Genomic DNA, 18,581 nt, shown 5'->3' with positions numbered 1-18,581 from the left:
GTCCACACCTTACTACAATGCCGGGGTTCTAACAGTGGCTCCATAAGGAGGGAATAAATGATTAAAAACCTCCTGTGCTTTAATGGAGCTAATTTAATGTGCAGTGGTTGTAATTGGACTGTGCTCTTCATTTCTTTCGACACCAGAAATTTCTAATCGGGGCTAAATTTGAGCCATTTCTTTAATTGTAGGAGGAATTCCCTCTACATCAAAGCAACAGCCGAGATTTCTAAGTGTCTCACAAAACAGGCCCTTGGCTCTGAGAGTGGGAGGAAACTTGGCCTGCTCGCCTCTGTCCTGGCTGGGAAAGGGTTGCCCTGGAGCTCCTCAGAGTGCAACCGCCATCTGATATTTATTTGAGTAACTGTTCTCTTTTCTGTACAGATGTGTTACAGCTGTGAATACCACAGGGCTAACTGAGGGCACAACCTGGATAGAATGACCCGGGAAAACCATGGGGCATGTGTGCCCAAGAGAGACTAGACAGATGGCAGCAGAAAGCAAGGAATGTCAACCCCTCCTACCAAGGTTCAGAGTGGGCCACGCTGGCCTCATGCATCTCAGGGGATCACCATTTCCTGCTGCAGTGATGCACCGAAGGTGTGGTAGAAGAAGTGGGAATGTGACGTCAGCAGGACATGGGGTTGGGGGCCTCTGGAAAGGGGCTTGTATCCCAGGAAGGGATCTGGTGCAAGCCTCCATCCCAGCCCCACCTTTGCAGCCCCATCACCATGCACAGACCAGACATTGGATTAGAATCTGCATTATTAATGGACTCATGGGTGAGACTTGCTATCCTATGTTTGCTGGGTTCCCAGGAGCTCAAGGTGGTGTGATATATCAGCAGGCAAGGATGAGAAAGTGAATTACCTACGGAAATTTATGTAAGAATAGCCTGCAAAGGTGTCCCATGTAGACCTTGATTCCAGAGCCTCTGAGCTATTTGCATGCCTCTGGACACCTCCAATCTGTCACTGACTTAGATTCCCGCAGCAGAGACACAGTCTGCCCACCCCAACATCACTCTAGTGACAGCACGGTTCAGGGTTTGGTTTCCTTGTTTGGGTCACTGTATGCCTATTTATACACAGGGTCAGAGTCTCTGCTTGGTCAGTCTCTCAGCTGCGTTTCGTTAGTGGATGGGGGAGTCAAGTGCCAGTTCCCGGTGGGCAAGCTCAGGAATTTCCTCCAGCGGGAGTTTTTGGCTACCCCATTTGGAACTGGGCTTCTGTATGAAAATATCCCTTTTCCAAGATGCAAACAGAGATGAAAATGTTAAAGGGCAGTGGTAAAAAACAGTGGCCTCTGAAAGGCTGAACGCCCACAGCCAGTTGAGGCGAGTGTGTCTTTCTCTAATTTAGATGCCATGGAGCCCCCAGCTGCTGATATCTGTGCTGGTCTCCTTCCCGTTTTGTGTATTTGTGTTTGTGCTCTTGGAGACTTTTTCTCTTTCTCTTTCCTCTTTAAAATCTCCTTCTCTGGGTCTGTTTTCATACACATTTTTTTTCCTATGTATTTTTCTCATGTGCAATTTTGAGGTCCATCTCTTCCTTCACATCTGTTTTTTTTTTTTCTTGCTTATCATGCCCTCCTCATTTCAACGGCGGGGCATAAAAATATTTGGACAGATTATCTTGCACTTATTAAATAAAGTTGCTTTTAATTAAACATTTGAAAGCTTGTTAATATTTTTGTGTCTCTGGGTTCATCTTTTTTTTTTTTTTTTCCTGTACACAAATGTTTATTTGTACAAAACGTGGCTTTATTCATATGTACCCCAAAATAGAAATAACACAAATATCCTTCACCTAGTGAATCAATAAACAAAATGTGGTACAGCCATAAATGGGCTACATTCAGCAATAAAAAGAATTAAAGTATACAACAACATGGATGAATCTCAAAGGTATTATGGGAAGTGAAAAGAGCCAGACTATTGATGTGACATTCTGGAAAAAGTAAGACTACAAAGGGGCAGGAGGGACTTTGGGGAAGTTATGGACATAATAGTCCTATGTCTTGATTGTAATGGTGTTACGTGTCTGCCAAAACTTACAGAACTGTGTGCTAAAAAGTGTGAGTTTAGTATGAAAGTTATTTCAATAATAAAACAATTCTATTTAAAAAATCATTTTTAGCAAGAGGAAAGATACAAGTTTATTGGGTTCATCTTTTAAAAAGCAGCTAATGTTGATTTTTTTTGGAGGTGGTTGATTAATGGCACCTGATAGAAAGAAACATCCCTCATCCCAGCCCTAGAGGATGAAGAAGATGTTCCACCTCCATTAAGGCACTTGCATATCCATCCAGAGCATTTGGACCCTTGTGGTGAGAGGAGGAGAATCACCATCCAGTCTGGCTAAGCACAGAGATGTTCTAGTAGCCAGATGGTTTTTGCTTGGCAGTCTAACAAGCAAAGCGTTTCCAGGCTCTGGAAAACCATTCGGGGTACTGTGTCCTGGGCATTGCTGGTTCTGTTTATGTCTCTTTTCTCCAGTGGCTGTGGGTTTGATGTTCCCGTCAGATTTATTGTGCAGTCATTGCACGTTAATTCTTTGCTTAGCCTACTGACAGAATCTCCCTGCAGAATTATATATTCATTTCCTTGCATGTTTCCTATATAGAATAAATGCATAATGGTATACAACATTAGTCATGAATTTAAGTTTTATGAAATATTTATTTTGTTGACTGAATGATTAGTGAGCAGCTATAGGAATTACAGCTGGTCATATATTGTATGTTTATCTTTGTAAGGATCAGTGAACCAGAATGTTGGTTATGATTCCAAGGTCTGTTCTCATTTTAAATTTCCTTGTGTATTGAACGTGTCTGTGCAGTCTTTTGATAAAGACGAAGCCAATTAGAAGAACGGCTGTACCCTTTTATCTATCCAAGAGTTTGAAATTCAATTTTGACAAGAATTCTCTTAATCCAGTAGGTTCATAGATCAAAGTCATTAGAATGATTGCAGAGGCAAGCCTGAACCCCCAAATCAAGCAGTGGGTTCAGCTGGGGGGTCTTATTTAAATATATTTGGATGAAATAGAAATAGGAAAATTAAAATACCTTTATTGGAAACAATGACCAGTAGATTTCATAGTGAGCTTACTCTTCAGCTCAGTTAGATGAGTTAAAAAAATTTCCCGAACCAGAACATCAGTTTCTAACAGGGTCTCCTTGGAAAAACAGGTATCATCACAACTCATGTAAAATACTATTTACACTCAAGACGCTACCCCTACACTCATGACCTCTTTCATGGCAGCTTATGTGCTGAGGGGGCTATTCCTCACCTAGTCTCCTTGGGACATCATTTCCATGATGAAATTGGCAGGTGTTCAAGACAAATGAAATCAGGCAGGGGTTTAGGCCAGGAATTAAAGAAATGCCCTGTGAAGAATTTTTTAACATTATTTCTTCTTGGAGGGGGGCAGACTTTTGGGGAATAAGGGTTCATTGACACTGCTACAGAAGAACACCTGTGTTTAATAGTCTCATGATTTGAAGAGTAGCAGAAGGAGGAAGCAGGGACCCATTTAAATGTGGGCAGGATTAATGGTTGATTTTGCAGGCCCAATTTAATAAAGCGTTCATTGCCCTAATGATAATGGAGAGGTGTATGCAAGCTTCCCCTGTAACTTTATAAATGAAATCAATTACCAGGATAATGTATATTTTCAAAGGAAAATAACTTGGATTGTCTGTTTATTTCATATCCACACAGTGTTTAACATTTAAACTGCAACATACAAAATTGTATTTCTCATTTTGTAGGAGGGTTTATTATAATTCTTCTTTCCTCTTAAAAATGCCTTGTATATCCTGTTTATTAAACTTAGAAGCTTAGAGCATTATACCACTGGTCTATTCCAAACTTAGTCATTACAAATTAGTTACACAGCAAGCACTGCATTTTTCAATAGTTATGTCTTAAATTTCTGAACTACACCTGAAAGTTTTAACAATGACAAACCATTGTTTCTTCTCTTTAGATTATCTAGCCTATGGAAAATCCGCACATTAACACCTCAGCTGATTTGACTAAACCTCCTGAAAGTGAGGTTGAAATTATTGTGGGTTTTAATCCTCAACACAGCACTACAAATAAAATCCATCTGATTCTTTAGGTCCATACTTTGGGAAACATTTTCAGCACAGCATGTGACCCCATGCAAGATGAATTTTAAATTACGCATAACATAACATCAACGCAACTCGATACATGTGTAATAGACCTTGGTGGTTGCCAAGAGTGAAAGAGAAAAGCAAATCAGATCATCACAAAGGAATGCAGTTTTTGCGTGATTTTGTGGTTTTCCACTCAAAACCAAAAATACAGAATAAATTTCAAGTTACTCACTCATGGATTCTGTCAGCTTGGCCATTGCTGAAGTCTCTTCTTTGTGCTTTTTCTGTAGATGAGAAGAAAGGACAATTAAGTATAAAATATGTCTTTGATGTGAATAGATACAATGGACCTGATACAGGTTTATCTTTCCCTTCTTTTTCCCACATTAGAATTTGTTCACCAATGATGAAATGAATTTAAATATCTCACATTGTAGCTACATGATCAATCAGTCACTGAAAAGAGATTTTTAGGCCACGAAAAAAACTTGCAATCCCTCTTGGAAAGGAGCGTCTGTCGTGCTCATCTTGGATATATATACTTGGTGACGCACGACCAGTTTTCAAAACCTCTTTGACACTGGATTTTTGACATCCATATGCCAATCTTTTACCCTCCATTCTCTCCTGTTGAAAGTTTCTCAGTATTTTTGGAGCTGATATTTTTGTAGTCATTTGATTTCCTAAAAGCTAAATAGATTTCATAGATTTTTCTTTGTCATTTTTGAATTCCTGGAGTCTTTTGAAAGTCATCACTTTTTATGGGTTTATAATCTTACCTATTTTACACTGAAAACATTTCGTTTCAACTGGGATATAGGTTATAACCCACTGAGACTGAGAGTGATGCATACATAAACTGACTCAGTCCCAATCAAAACAAATAATTTGTTTTCTTTAAGAATAGTGGTCATCTCTACTGAAAAGCTATCTTCAATTTCTTCATATTTCTTTAATTTCCTTGGGTTTCTACCATGTGTAGTTACTGAAACATTGGCAACTACTATTTCACTTGTTTGCAGCCTTATTCTTTTTCCAATTATAAAACTAATGCATGCTCATTATTTAAAAACTCAGAAAATATTGAAAAACCATAAATCAGAAAACACAGTTCTCTCATAATGCCACCTCCAAAGGAAACCACTGTTACATTTTGGTGAACACCTTTCTATTCCCATTTCTGTACCTGTGCATATATGCAGATATGGAAACACGATCCCCTATTATAAATATCGATACTATACACACACTATTGTAAGCTACTCTGTCACTTAACGACATATCCTATATCTTCTTATGTCAATAAAGTTAGAATACATCATCGTTTTTAAATGATTGTGTTCATTACGGTGAGAACTCAGTGAAATTCATCCTTGACCTGTGGGGACCTAGCTCCTCTGTCTCTGACTCTCCACTTCACCTCCTAGCCCAGCTCTGCTGCTGGTTCTCTCCTTGCATCCTGGTCTATGACTTGCTTCCTTTTGCTCCCCAGCTCTGTGTTCATCCATCCCTGCTTGGGATTACTAACCTCTTCAGCTTGCCCTCCTCTGATGGCCCCAGTGATTAAGACTTCTCAAACCACAGTAGGGGCACCCACCTTCCAGACCTTACACCTTTACAAAGCCCTACCAAGTCTGTCCACTTTCTTGTGTGTGTGTCTTGCTGCTTTACTCTGTGACCCAAAGACCCTGCCCTCACCTGTACTCTGGTCTTGCTTGTGGGTGGTCCCTGCAGCTATTCTTATTTAGAGGTGTTGGATAGTTTAGTCCTGGAGGACCGAACACTGCCTGCATCAGCACATTTCTCATCTCTGTAGTTAAATGAAAACTTCGGACATCAGTGGAGGAAGGGGTCCTTAAAAGTCATACATTTAGCTCTCTCGGTTTGACTCATCTTTATGATGACTTATGGTAGAGATCAAGACATATGTTTCTGTGTGAGCAGTTCAGTCATTCTACGGAATGTCTTGAAACTCCTTATGTCCTTCCCTCACCATCAGAAAGTTGAGGTTTGCAATTGCGTGGCAATTGTACCTGATGAAACATTGACATTCCACTCTCCATCCCAAGCAAATGCTTCTCCTTTTTCTAAAGCCAAGCATTTCCTCCATAGTAAATTTGGTGGTTATCAGATTTATAACACTGGGAAGAATCAGAATGATAGCATATGAAAAGAGAGGAGATTCTTTTAGGGACTGTCAAGTCCAACCCCACAGTGATGCAGTTGACGAAACTGAATTCCCACCAACCGGTCTCTTCCCCTTGCGAACAACCTCCAAAAATCTCAAGGTCACCACACATGGACAGATTGAGACAAGATTTCTTATATGAGAATCCTGGTGCTGGGCTGGAGTTTCCCTGATTTGCCTTCTCTGTATCCTTTCTTCAAATAGTTCCACCCACAAAAACACCCTTAATTTCTACAAATGGCCATTGACTCCCAAATTTATATATCCAGCTCTGAGCTCTCCATTGAGCTGCCATTCTGCCGGACTACACCACCCAGAGGCTCACCAGCCCCACCTCATGTTCAAACCCACATATTCAAAGCTATTCTCTATTCCCTACGTGTTTTCCACCAGCCCACCCCAGCTCCTTGCACCTGGGCGGCGTCCCCCACTCTCCTTGGCTTATAGAATCACTACCCACCTTGTGCCTAAGTCAGAAATCTGGGAACACTCCACCTCCCCTTTCTTCCCCATCCCTGATATTTCACATATTTTAATCTGACCTCCCTTCGCGGCTGTCTCTTAAAGGAATTATTAATGGCGCTTCTACCTCCATCCAGTCTCACCTGCAACACAGGGGATGCATCCTGAAACATCCTTGGGGGATATATCTAAAATGCAAACTTGACCCAGGTATTCCCTGCCTGAAATCCTTTGCTCTTTCTCTAGGCAGCAAGCACACCATCCCTGACTTTTAGCAAAGGCCGGTTGGCCAGATGGTTTTGTCTTCTTCACTCACACTTGAGTTACAGCTCCCTTCCTTCCTGGACAATCATGTTCCCTCTGCCTAGACACACCAACTTCCATTTCCTCCTGTGGCCCCCAAATTCATCCCTAAGGACTCCATTGTACACAACTCAATCTCTAGTTTCCCCCTATTCTTTCTGACATGTTCCCTGAGTTTTATTCCTCAACATGTTCATGTCCAATGTGTCCTTGTATCACATTGCATAATCTGTCATAGGGTTATGGGATTTCAGGGCTTTTGGAAAAAATAAGTCCTGCCTCCGCGTAGACTTATCTGGAGCCTCCCACCGGCACAGCCATCATGGCTGGGAGGCAGGCCCTGGTAGACCAGAAGTCTCTGCCACTGTGCAACTCCACGCTCCGGGACAAGTCATTCTGGGTTTTTGGCCATCGTTTCCTGGGGGACCTGTAGCAGTAATCAGCCATGTACAGACGAGGTCTGTATATGCTTAGTTTGGGAGAAAGTGTGAGTATTGGTGATATTTTAAAGTGAAAAAGATGTGTTTGCTTCCAAAATTTTCCTTAAGAAGTATTTTTCCTCTGGGAACCAAGGGTTTTGATATTTGAGATAATAAAAAATATTATCCTTGTAAAATGAAAAGAAGTACAGGAATCCAGGAATCTTACTGTTCTGGAGAAAAGAACTTACTTGGGCTTAGAAATTTATTGTTCTTATTTACTATGTCTGTGCTGCTTGGACGTTCTTATTATTTTGAAAGAGAGAGTGTGAGTGAGTGAGAAGTGTAGAGGAGGGCAGTCCGGAAAGGGGCCTGGGTCTAGAACGTTCTTGTCTAGACTGTACCACTTACATTAACTTCTGGGAGCTTGCTCATCTGTGAAGTGGGGGTAAATTCACAGGCCCGTTGTGAGGATCAAGTAGGAAAATGTGTATGAACACACCCATGAGTTATCTGTGTGTGTGTGTGTATAATTGTGTGATAATTATTCCATTTGGCTACCATGTGGGGGCCTAAGGGCTATAGCTTGTTCTTGCTATTTGAGAAAAAACACTGACCTCTGGCATTTATACCAAAAATAACAGTTTTCCTTGAAGCTTGTTAAGATCCAAGACTGGCTGCCCCCTGGAAGACTATTCATTATGAGTGTCACCAGTGGTGACCATGTGCCTGCGACTCCATTTCCAGCACCCTCCACCAGAGTCCAGGGTTCTTTTTGGAAGAGCCGGGGGTTTACTCAAGGAGGCGCTCCACTTACTGTGTTATTATGCATAATAACTGTGTTATTATGCAGTTAATGGAATAACAGAAACATCTAAAGTTTGGGGGAATCATAATGACATGTTTGAGCAAAACATGCCCACAGATAGAGAAAAAAATCTTATGTATCTTGTTGAAACTGTATCAGACTCTCTGGGTAGAGCACTGACCCTTGGGGCAGTGGTTATTTAATTTTCTTAATGTCTATCTGTGTTCTCTCTACCACACCTGGGAATGTAAACAAAAGCTCAACAGTTTGCTTGGTGTGTATGTGTGTGTGTGTGTGTATGTGATTTATACCAAACTTCTGTTTCAGCTAAGAGGTGTGTGGCTTTCCACTGGGACAGTGCCAGATATATGCTCCTCTCTGACTATCTGAAATGACAGAGGGGTTTTTAATGAGGGCAGTTATAGCTAAGTCGGGGGAGGGAGAGAGAGGGAGATTCATGAATGCAAAGCTTTTAGAGAGGGTGGAGGGGTGCCATCCCGTGCACGGTGCACCCTCACACGTGGACAGCGAGAGCCGGTGCCGTGGAGTGGGGGCTGCTTGGTCAATAGCACTTGCTTTCCACTACCCACAAGTAGGCTTTTAAGGATAAGCGTGAAGCTCATCATGGTTGATATATTTCAAACCATATTTGCAACTCAGATATTTTTGTCTCTCTAAAATGTGTGCTTATATCCATCAGAAAACTGTGATATTTTTTCAAGTTACAACCATTTAAGGGAACATTTATAGCCAGTGGGAAACAGCAATGCGATTTTATGGACTTGTATCTTCAACAGGGCCTCACCTCCAGGTTAAAATGGGCCCTCCAGCCTCCCATTTTGTTCTCAGGTTCTCTACAAGCATGTCAACTGTGACTTCCAGCTGTACCTTCCTTCCCTCTTTCTCTTTCCTGGCATAACACCTGAGGAGTGATTTAAAAGGAAAATGCCCCACCCTCAGATGGCCAATCAAATACATGTTCTTACAAAATGGCCATAAAAATTGCCTTGAGTTACTGCTGAAGATTATGGGCCAGAGGATTTAAGAACCACTGATTAGCTTTTTGCCTAATGAAAAGCCAGTGGAGATGAGGGGTCAGTATGCAAGTATGGGACAATAAAAACAGTAATTCCTAACATTTATTTCCCATTCATTATAGTCTGGCACATGTTAAGTGCATTGCTAGACTATCTCATTTAATTCTCACAACGAACGTATGAAATAAGTACAGTCATTCCCACTTTGCAGATGGAAAAACGGAGGCACAAAGAGGTTGAGAAAATTGTCCCAGATCACACAGCTGATATGGAGTAGAGCTGGATCTTAAACCTAAGAAGATTCCCTTCAGCACCTGTGTTTTCACCACAGGTCACCTGCCTCCCTCAGAGCTAGTGATATGGCTGGAAGTGAAGCTGTTAGAGTGGTGGTGAGAATCCAGGTCCAAGGTCCTTCTTAGATTCCTTTGCTGCGTAAACTGTTATTGATTTGCACAGGTGGGCACTCCGTATAATAGGAGATAAAGGTAAGGAAGCCTCTGCACTTGCCTTCAGGGAACTTCCAGCTTAGCCAAGAAGGTAAGATGGGCCCACAGATAACTGGACTACATGGTATTGAAGGGAAGCTACCAAAAGGGTCCTCCAGGACATCCAGGGAAGGAAGGTAGAGGGAGGGAAGGGAGGGCGAGAGGGCATATGGGAGAGGAGGAGAGAGACAGAGACGGGAAAAATGAAGCTCTTATTCTTGGAGACAGACAAGGCTCACAGAGGCAGAGCTCCAGTGTGTCAAGAAGGGAAGTAGGATGGTGTGGGAAGGGGAAGAGCAGGGCAGAACATTCCAGGCAGAGAAACAGCCCAGAGACAAGTGGGGAATCCTCGTGCAGAGGAGCAGCAGGTGGACTGAGAGTGTGAAGTGTGAGAACGGAGGCAGGGGCCAGCTTAGGAAAGTAGTAGGGCCATGATGCCAGGTGGCATGGTGTTCCGCGGGGAGACTGGGGCTGGGGTGGGGTTGGGGCTGAAGTAGGGGGGAGGCCACAGCCGGAGCCTGCTCCGTCACCTTGGTAAATGCAGATGGTCCGCTCCCTCCTGGAGGTCAAGGGTCAAAGCCATCTGAAGAATTAAGAACTAGCCCATCAGAATGTGATATAACAGTACATAGAACAGTTAGTTTTTATCCTTGATTGACTCAGTGGAATGCTCCTAAGGTCACCTAAGGTTTTCATGATTTGGTATAAGAAAAAATCTGGAGTGGGAGGCTTGAAACAGGGGGTGAAATTCTTACTGAGTGGGCCCTGCAGGGTGCTCTTGGTGATACATCCTCCTTGGAAAAAGGCTGAAATACCCTGCTCACCCAGGCACCTTTTTAAGGTATCTTATGCACACGTCACCCTGCCAGGTTCCCTATGATGCCACCACTGTGGTAGTGTGACCAGACTAGGGAGGGCCCTAATACAGTGAGGTATAAGGATGCCTTATAAAAATAAATGCAATCAGATTCAAGGCTGTGCTTGCATCAAGTCACCTCAATTCACCTATGCTTCAGGGTGAGTTCTTAGGTGGGAGGGAGGGGTTTGGAACATCACCTGGTTGCATTCTTGGAAGCATATTGAGCACATGAACTTCTGCTAAGAGGACTGGGTTGAGGGGCTAAGAGTTAGAAAACTGCTAGACACAGGGCTGCAGAATTTCTCCAACCCCACTTCTACGTGTGTCCTCCCCTGCCTGAAACCCCAGGTCTAAACTCTAGATGCCCAGCATCAACACCCAAGCAATATTTCATGAGTGCCTAATGTGGTTGGTTTCTCCAAATAGGACAAGTGACTCATTCCTCTTTTCCTAGGGCTCCTGGAAATATCATAAAATATAGGACAAGCATCATCACCAAAGTCATGTCACAAAGTTTGTTTTCAGGAAGATGCTGGGCTCACTGAGGAGAGGCACTGAGGCCCCAGGCAACTGAAACATACAGAACCCATCCTGCTGCCATGGCATCAGTGTACCTTCTCCCAGGCAGACACTCCTGCGCTCAGGATGCATCTGCACTAGGTTCAGCCCGAGGCTTCTCAGGACAACTGCAAAGTGCTGAATCTTGGAACCAGCAGGGAATCATCAGTCTCATCCCACTCAGTATGTTGCCTCTCTCCTGGGCAAGCAGCTGTCTGGGGCTCTTATCCTGCCCCCAGAACTATCTTGCAGGAATCCTAAACCGTACAGTGGCTCATGCCAATCCCACCTACCTTTTTCTGAGGCATAAGCTTTGCTAAACTCTCTCTGTTCATAAAAAGAAAAGAAACAGATGCCATACTATTTCCCTTCTTTTCCTTTGCTTTTCTGGTTGGCCCATGACCCAAGTTCTGGGCACAGGGACCCCTCCAGTGGCTGCCCTGTTCCATAGTAAGTCAGGACCATTCCTTTCAAGACCTGACTTCCACCTGCCTCTCCAGGCCCACTTTCCATCCCTCCTTGCTTCTGAACTCTACTCCAGCCGAATCAATGGTTCCTGATGACATGGCATGGCTTCATCCACCTGCTTTCTCTGCCTGCATTGTTAGTTCCTACCTATCTTGGAGGACACAGTTCAGATTTGACTTTTTGTTTGACATTGCCCATGGCTATCCATTTCCTAGTGACTGTTCTCTCTGCACCCAGCATTTGTACATACTTCTGTCACAGGACTTGTCATTCTTGGAGCAATGACTTCCAAAGTAACATGCAAGTCAGAGGCAATTGTCACCAACTTTAGGAACAACTGGAAGGCTAAAAAGGATTAACCCCTTTATTTCTAGAGAAGAAAAACAAAATCCCAGAAAAAAACGGAAGTGTGAATAGAATCAATAGGGTTTCCTTAACAGTCATGAGTCTCCCTAACAATCTGACCACTCTTGTTCAGAATGATCCAGAAGGATTTCTGCTCCAGGAAGTGGTGCAATGTAAGAAACCATGAGAGCCCTTCTAAAGATGTTTCAGAGATGTGGTCATAGTTCAGGGGGAAAAAAATCCCTAAGTCCTTTTGTTTTTATATATATGGAGCTGTTTCTTTTATTTGATCAGAAGTGGGTGGACAGGGGCAGTTGGAGGTGAAGTAGGATGGATGATAGGAGCAGACTGACAAAATAACTAGTAAGTGGGGAGTTATTTTGGCATATAAGGGATGTTTAGAGAATAATTACCTGACCCACCAGGTTGATCCTGTTTTAAAGAGTAACTCAAGTCACTTGGTGAGACTGATACGGTCATTTGAATGCCTTATGTGTATCTAAGGATGCAATGTTGAATTAAGGAGACTGTGCAAAGGTACTGTGGAAGGCTTTTGGTTACACGGAGAAAGCAATTACTCAGTGCCCAGACTTTCCTGCCTTTTAACTTCTGCCTGGAGTTTCCACTGGCAGGAATGAGCAAGCTTCTTCCTCTAGGGCTGTCCTGTGTTGCATGGGACAATTTGTCATGGCTGTCCTCCAGAAATGGCTGAGTTGTAGTGAGAGCATTAATTGAGAGCTCAGCCTTGTGAGGTTATTAATTCACAGTCTTTGGGAGAGCCATGATCAAATTTTTTGACAGGGGATTGGTTTAATGGGGAAGCTTAAGACTAAACTGTCCAGTACTGGATAATGCACGTGGAGACCCTCCATCAGGTGGAAAGCCTCGTGGAGCACAATAACCATTCCTTCCAAGGCCAGGCCATTCTTGGGCACTGTCTTCATCCAGGGAATTTCTCAAAACAGGGCACCATCCTGTCAAACTGTGTCACAGTGGAGCCAAAGGGCATTTGAGAACCCCAGTTACTGGAATTATCCAGGAAGTCATTCTCTTATGCATGTGAACAAGGGTATAATGGGCAAGGAGATGTGATTCTCCAACTTCTCATCTGTGTCAATAGTTACACAAGATACTAAGTCAGAGGAGTATTTTTTTTAAATGTTACTTTGCAAAATTCAATTTCATAACCAAATGTGACATTTACTGGGCTGGAGAATGAGGAACATGTATTGATAGAAATCATGTCATTTTCTTGTGCGTCTTGCTGCACATTTTCGGCTTGAACTTCTATTTGGGAAGAGGAGGGAAGGGAGAGAAGATGACCCCTTCATTAGGTACCTCACAACTGAGTCTCAGCACAGATGCCTGAGAAGAAAGGAAAACAAGAAACCACTGTTCTTTCTCCTTTTCTGTTGTTCTTTTGTACCTTCTTTCTCTCTGTTTATCATTATTTTACTGATTTCAGCTTCCGGGAGGTGGAGTAAATGTACACTTAGCTATTTCTCCCACCAAGTACAACTACAGATTCTTGAATAGTATATATAAAACAAACATAAGAAAACTCTGAGGTGGAGAGAAGAAGGCAGGGACCTCAGGGCCTCAGGAACAAGATCATGCTGAATTCCCTGTTGTTTTTTCCTTTTTTTATTCCAGACTGGATACTGGGAAAGCTGGCAACTTATAAATATCAATGAGTACAGACAAAAACTCCCCAAGAAAAGTGTGCCCTCTCTAGCCAAAGGGCCAGGAGAGAGGCAACCTAGAAAAACAGAAAAATTTTAGATGATAACTACTCTACATCAGTCACACACCACAGAGGAAATTCCACCCCAGTGCAACTCTACTCCGAGAGCGGAGGATGAATGGGGGTCTGGACTACCACCCTTACCAGTCTGTAACTAGACACCCCATATCTCCTGCCAGGGCGGTGGTAGAGAAGACAGAATGGGAAGGCCAGATTCTCATCCTTGCTGAGGGATGACCACCACCCCCACCACTCTCCCGAATACTACATGGGGAGCCTGGACATCACCTTGGATTCAGCAGTGAAGAGAGAGCTGCCTCACTCCCACTGTGGTAGCATTCGAATTCTAGTATAGAGTCAGGACTTCCACGAGCACTCAGGAGTAACAATGCCACTCCCATAAAGTGTAGGGGAGACCACATGGGAAGCATTAACAAGGTGCCCCTCTTGTCCCACTCAGGGTGGTGTCCCTGGAGGCCCAGTTGGGAGTCTAAACTCTCATTCTCACTAGCAGTAACAAGCATCCCCACTCTGGTGCCAGTGAAGAGTGCCAACCTGCTGGGCACTTCACCCAGCCGAGCAGCTTCAGAGGAGCTCTGCTCTATCAGAAGATCTAAATAAGGTCCAGTGTTTTCTAACATAACACCCCAAATATCTAGGTTTCAATAAAGAAATTCACTTGTCACAAGAATCAGTAAAAGAACAGACTGAATGAGAAAAGACAAACACCAACACTGACATAAAACAGATTTTAGAATTAACTGAGAAGGATTTTAAAGCAGCCATCATAAAAATGTTTCAACAAGCAATTATAAGCATGAGTGAAAGAAATTTTTTAAAATGTCTCAGCAAAGAAATAGTAGGCCTCGGCAAAAATTTTAGGAGGCAAAAATATCTTTTATGAATTAAGGGGAAATCAAGCCATTCTCAGATAAAGTAAAATAAAGAGAACTTGTTAACAGCAAACCACCCTAAAAGAATGGTGAAAGGAACTTTTCTAAACAAAGAGAAAATTATTTAAGAAGAATTTCTGGAACACCACAAAGAGAAAGGACATGAAAAGAGCACATATATAGGAAAATACAATAGATTTTCCTTCTCTTCTTGAATTGTCTAAATTATATTGATAGTTGAAGCAAAGATTACAGCACAGTTTAATGTGCTTCTCAATGTATATAAAGTAAATATTTAAGTCAATCAATTGGGGTGGATAAATTGTTATAAAGGGAATTAAGTTTTCTATACTTCCCTGAAATGGGTAAAATGTTGACAGCAGCAGGTAAGTTGTTTATATGTAATACTATGCTTAGAAAAACCACTGAAAATGCTAAATAAAGAGATACACTAAAAACACAATGGATATATCAAAATTGAATTTTAAAAAAATGTTCAAGTAAGTCATGGAGATTTAGATAAAAGTAAACAGAGAATCAAAACCTGAGAGAACAGTAAACAAAGACTAAAATTGCAGATGTAAGCCTTAATATGCCAATAGTTACATTAAGTGTAAATGGCCTAAATGCACAAATTAAGACAGTGTGCAAAAAGGCAAAACCTCTAACTATATGCTGTTTGAAGAATAGTATAGTCACCAGCAGACCTCTCCTAAAAGAATAGTTAACAGAACTTACCTAAGTGAAGAGGAAATGATAAAAGAAGGATTTTTGGAACACCACAAAAGGAGAAAGGACATGGAAAGAGCAAAAATATAAGTAAATACAATGGACTTTATATTTTCTATTGTGGTAAAGGTAGGTAAGTGGTACTGAAAGTAAAAGGATGGAAAATGTGTCACACAAATATTAATCAAAAGAAAGCAGGTGTGCTTTTATTATGCAGATTAGACTTCAGAGCAAAGAAAATGCCAAGGATGGAGAAAAACATGACAGTATGATAAGGAGTCAACCAACCAAGAACACATAGTGATCCTAAATGCATATGTATCAAATGACACAGATGCAAAATATGTGAAGCAAAACTGATAGAACCGAAAGGAGAAACGCACAAACCCACAAATACAGTCGAAAACTTGAACACTTCTCTCTCAACAATTGCTAGAACAACTACTGAGAAAATCAGCAAGGATAGAAGGAATTTACCAACACCATCAACCAATAGACTCTAATAATCAACATTCATAGAACACTCTACCCAATGACAGCAGAATACACTTTCTTTTCAGGTGCTCACAGAGTATAGACCAAGATAGACCATATCCTGGGCCATAAAACAAGCCTCAACAAAATTAAAAGAATTGAAATCACACAGATGGCATTTTTCTGACCACAATAGAATCCAACCAAAATAAAATCTTCTTTTTCTCCATTTCTTTTTTCACTATCCTCTCTGTTTTTTTCTTTTTCATGTCCTTCCTACCTGGCTACTCTGGCTTGCCTTCATTCTAAGTGTGGCAGTGAGGATGCAGTTCATGGGAAGATTTTGAAGTGAGATGTGGTTTTCATGTCCCAAAACTTTCAAGGAAAGAAAGGAATGGGCTTTTCATTTTTGTGGGCCTCTCTATTGGAACCCTTTCTCTTCTCTTGGAAAATTGCCATGACCTTCACCTTGTTCTGTTCTGATTATCCTTGGGATCTGTCTTTATAAAACCAGAGGAGAGAGAAGGATGGTTGAGATTCTGAGTCCATCACTGAAAATGGTTTTGCATTGTTAATGCAGTTTAAGCTGTTTTGTGACAAAAAAAATAAATGGAGCAGAAAAAATAGCTTTCCTTATGCCTTATGAGATCTAAATATTCAACTGTAAACTTCCAGCTGAAGAGGCAGAAGTTGAGATTGACTGCGTCTGTTAGGGACCCTCTCTCCCCGTAGACCAGTCATTACCTAACCATGTTCTGTGCTCACCCTTTCAGTGCTGCTGAGCCATGAAACCCACTCCAGTTCAAACAAGAAAACTTTTCTTTCAAACCGTGCATCCTCAATAATGGACTTTTCACTGACAATTCAGTGGCACCAAATTGTGCCATGTCTATTCACAGGAAAACAAAAGTGATGCCTGACACCATGAGCTACAAGGTGGGCCATTGGCCAAGCATGGCCCAGAACCTCGGCCTCTGACAGGCAGCAGCTGTTCAAGCTCTTTGTCCTGGAGGACAGCAGAAGGCAAGGGGGAGGGGCGGAGATAAGGTTCATGAAGCAAAAGGCAAAATTTCTTTCCTAAGGCTGGATCCTCCCTGGGACTGGGCGCTGGGGCAGATGGTGTTTGCTTTCTCTATCAGTCAGGGAGCCATGGCCAGAAGCATGAGGGTGGGGGTGTCCAAACATAATTTTCTAAAGCTATTTAGGCTTCCTATATTTTAAAATCACATAATTCTTCTTTCTAAATACTGCAGAGGCAATTTTATGCAATGTTGTGGCATTCACTGGGCCATATTCCCTAGTGTGGGGGTGAGGACAGAATTACTTCGCTTAAAGCAGCAACCAGCTTGAACACTTTAATTTCCTTCGTGTTCCCCAGCCTCCTTTCCCTGGAGACACTGTTATCCTTTTCTTTGCCTTCTTCCTACTCCTTACTTTCACTTGCTGAACTCAGGGTGGTTCTGTTTCTGGCCCTTATGCGGGAAGCCAGCTTCTCTTTCTGGTTCTCTCTCTCTACCCAGAAGAGCAAGTCAGCCTGCTGGTCAGGTGGACTTCAAATCAGTGCACAGAATGTTCCTGTTCTCAGCAGATACATGTTTAGTTACTTAGGGGTGAAGTATCCTGACATCTATAAGTAATTCTCAAACTGTTCAAAAGAGAGATGGCTCAAATAAGCCAAATGTGACAAATGTTAACAGTTGAGGAATCTCGGTGAAGGGTACAGGCATGGACATGTATTAATCTTGTGACTTTTCTGTTGGTTTGAAGCTTTTCAGAATTAACAAAAATGGAAAAAACCAACACGGCGAGGATAAGCTACCTCTCTTCAGCCTCAGGTCTGAACAGTGGTCTGAACAATGGGGGAGGTATATGGCTAGGAGGCTGACATGGATAAATACAATGCTTACTTGATTTATTTCCAATTGGAGATCTTCTTACATAATTCATCAGTCAAAACTCTGGGTAAGAGTAGCATTGAATGGCACCCCATGTGCTTCAAATTCATTGCCCATGGGCTCTTTCTAAGCCTGGAGGTACCTATGCTCCACTGAAGATGTACTGAATTGAAATCTCTGGGGGAGAGGCAAAGAATACATATTTCTTAAAACCATTCTTTGTGAGGATATCCAATTTTAATATGGTAGGACAAGGGCTTCTCTGCCTCCTTCAGAAAATAGAAAAAAGACCAAAACCCAAAAAAGGTATCTTCATTTTTGATGAAACTAGGAAACAGCTATAATCCCAAACCATACACATAGAGGGATGTGCAGCATATATAGCCAAATTTGGGCCAAAATGAAGGTGATCAGGAAGAAAGTCTGACCATCAATGGAGATCTATAGAAGAGCCAGGAGAGGCCTTCTCTAGCCTAGGAGCACATACAAGGCATACCAATGTTTAGAATAACAAGATAAAGGCATAGGACTGGCTGTGGGAGCCTCCATGGAAAATGCATGACACCACAGAGGGTCCAGAGGAAGCTCATATCTGCAAGAAGCAGTCTTTCTATGTGGTTTAATGAAGGAGAAACCACAATAGCATTGCTGTGGCTTCCCATCTTTTCAACTGTAGTGATGTAACAACTAAATTTTCTAACAAAACCCAGTGTTAGAGCTTCACTTGGAGCCAAAGAGACTCTCTCCTAGTTTGCAGTTGTCTCTTGGCCCCTCTCAAGACTG

At 42.2% G+C, this 18,581-nt stretch overlaps 1 protein-coding gene across 1 annotated transcript in view; it reads right to left on the bottom strand.

The window, feature by feature from the left end:
• Nucleotides 1-18,581, bottom strand: part of KCNJ6 (potassium inwardly rectifying channel subfamily J member 6) — a 270,068-nt gene that overhangs the window by 190,464 nt on the left and 61,023 nt on the right. Inside the window, exon 2 of the mRNA XM_037014829.2 lies at nucleotides 4,364-4,415. Coding sequence (XP_036870724.1) covers nucleotides 4,364-4,388 — 25 coding nt within the window. The 5' untranslated portion in view covers nucleotides 4,389-4,415. The remainder of the gene's footprint in view (nucleotides 1-4,363; nucleotides 4,416-18,581) is intronic.

Source organism: Manis javanica, chromosome 3 (genome assembly GCF_040802235.1).
Source record: "Manis javanica isolate MJ-LG chromosome 3, MJ_LKY, whole genome shotgun sequence".
In the NCBI taxonomy this organism is placed as follows: domain Eukaryota; kingdom Metazoa; phylum Chordata; class Mammalia; order Pholidota; family Manidae; genus Manis; species Manis javanica.
The sequence above is the reverse complement of the archived record's forward strand: the minus strand, read 5'-3'. Positions and strand labels throughout refer to the sequence as shown.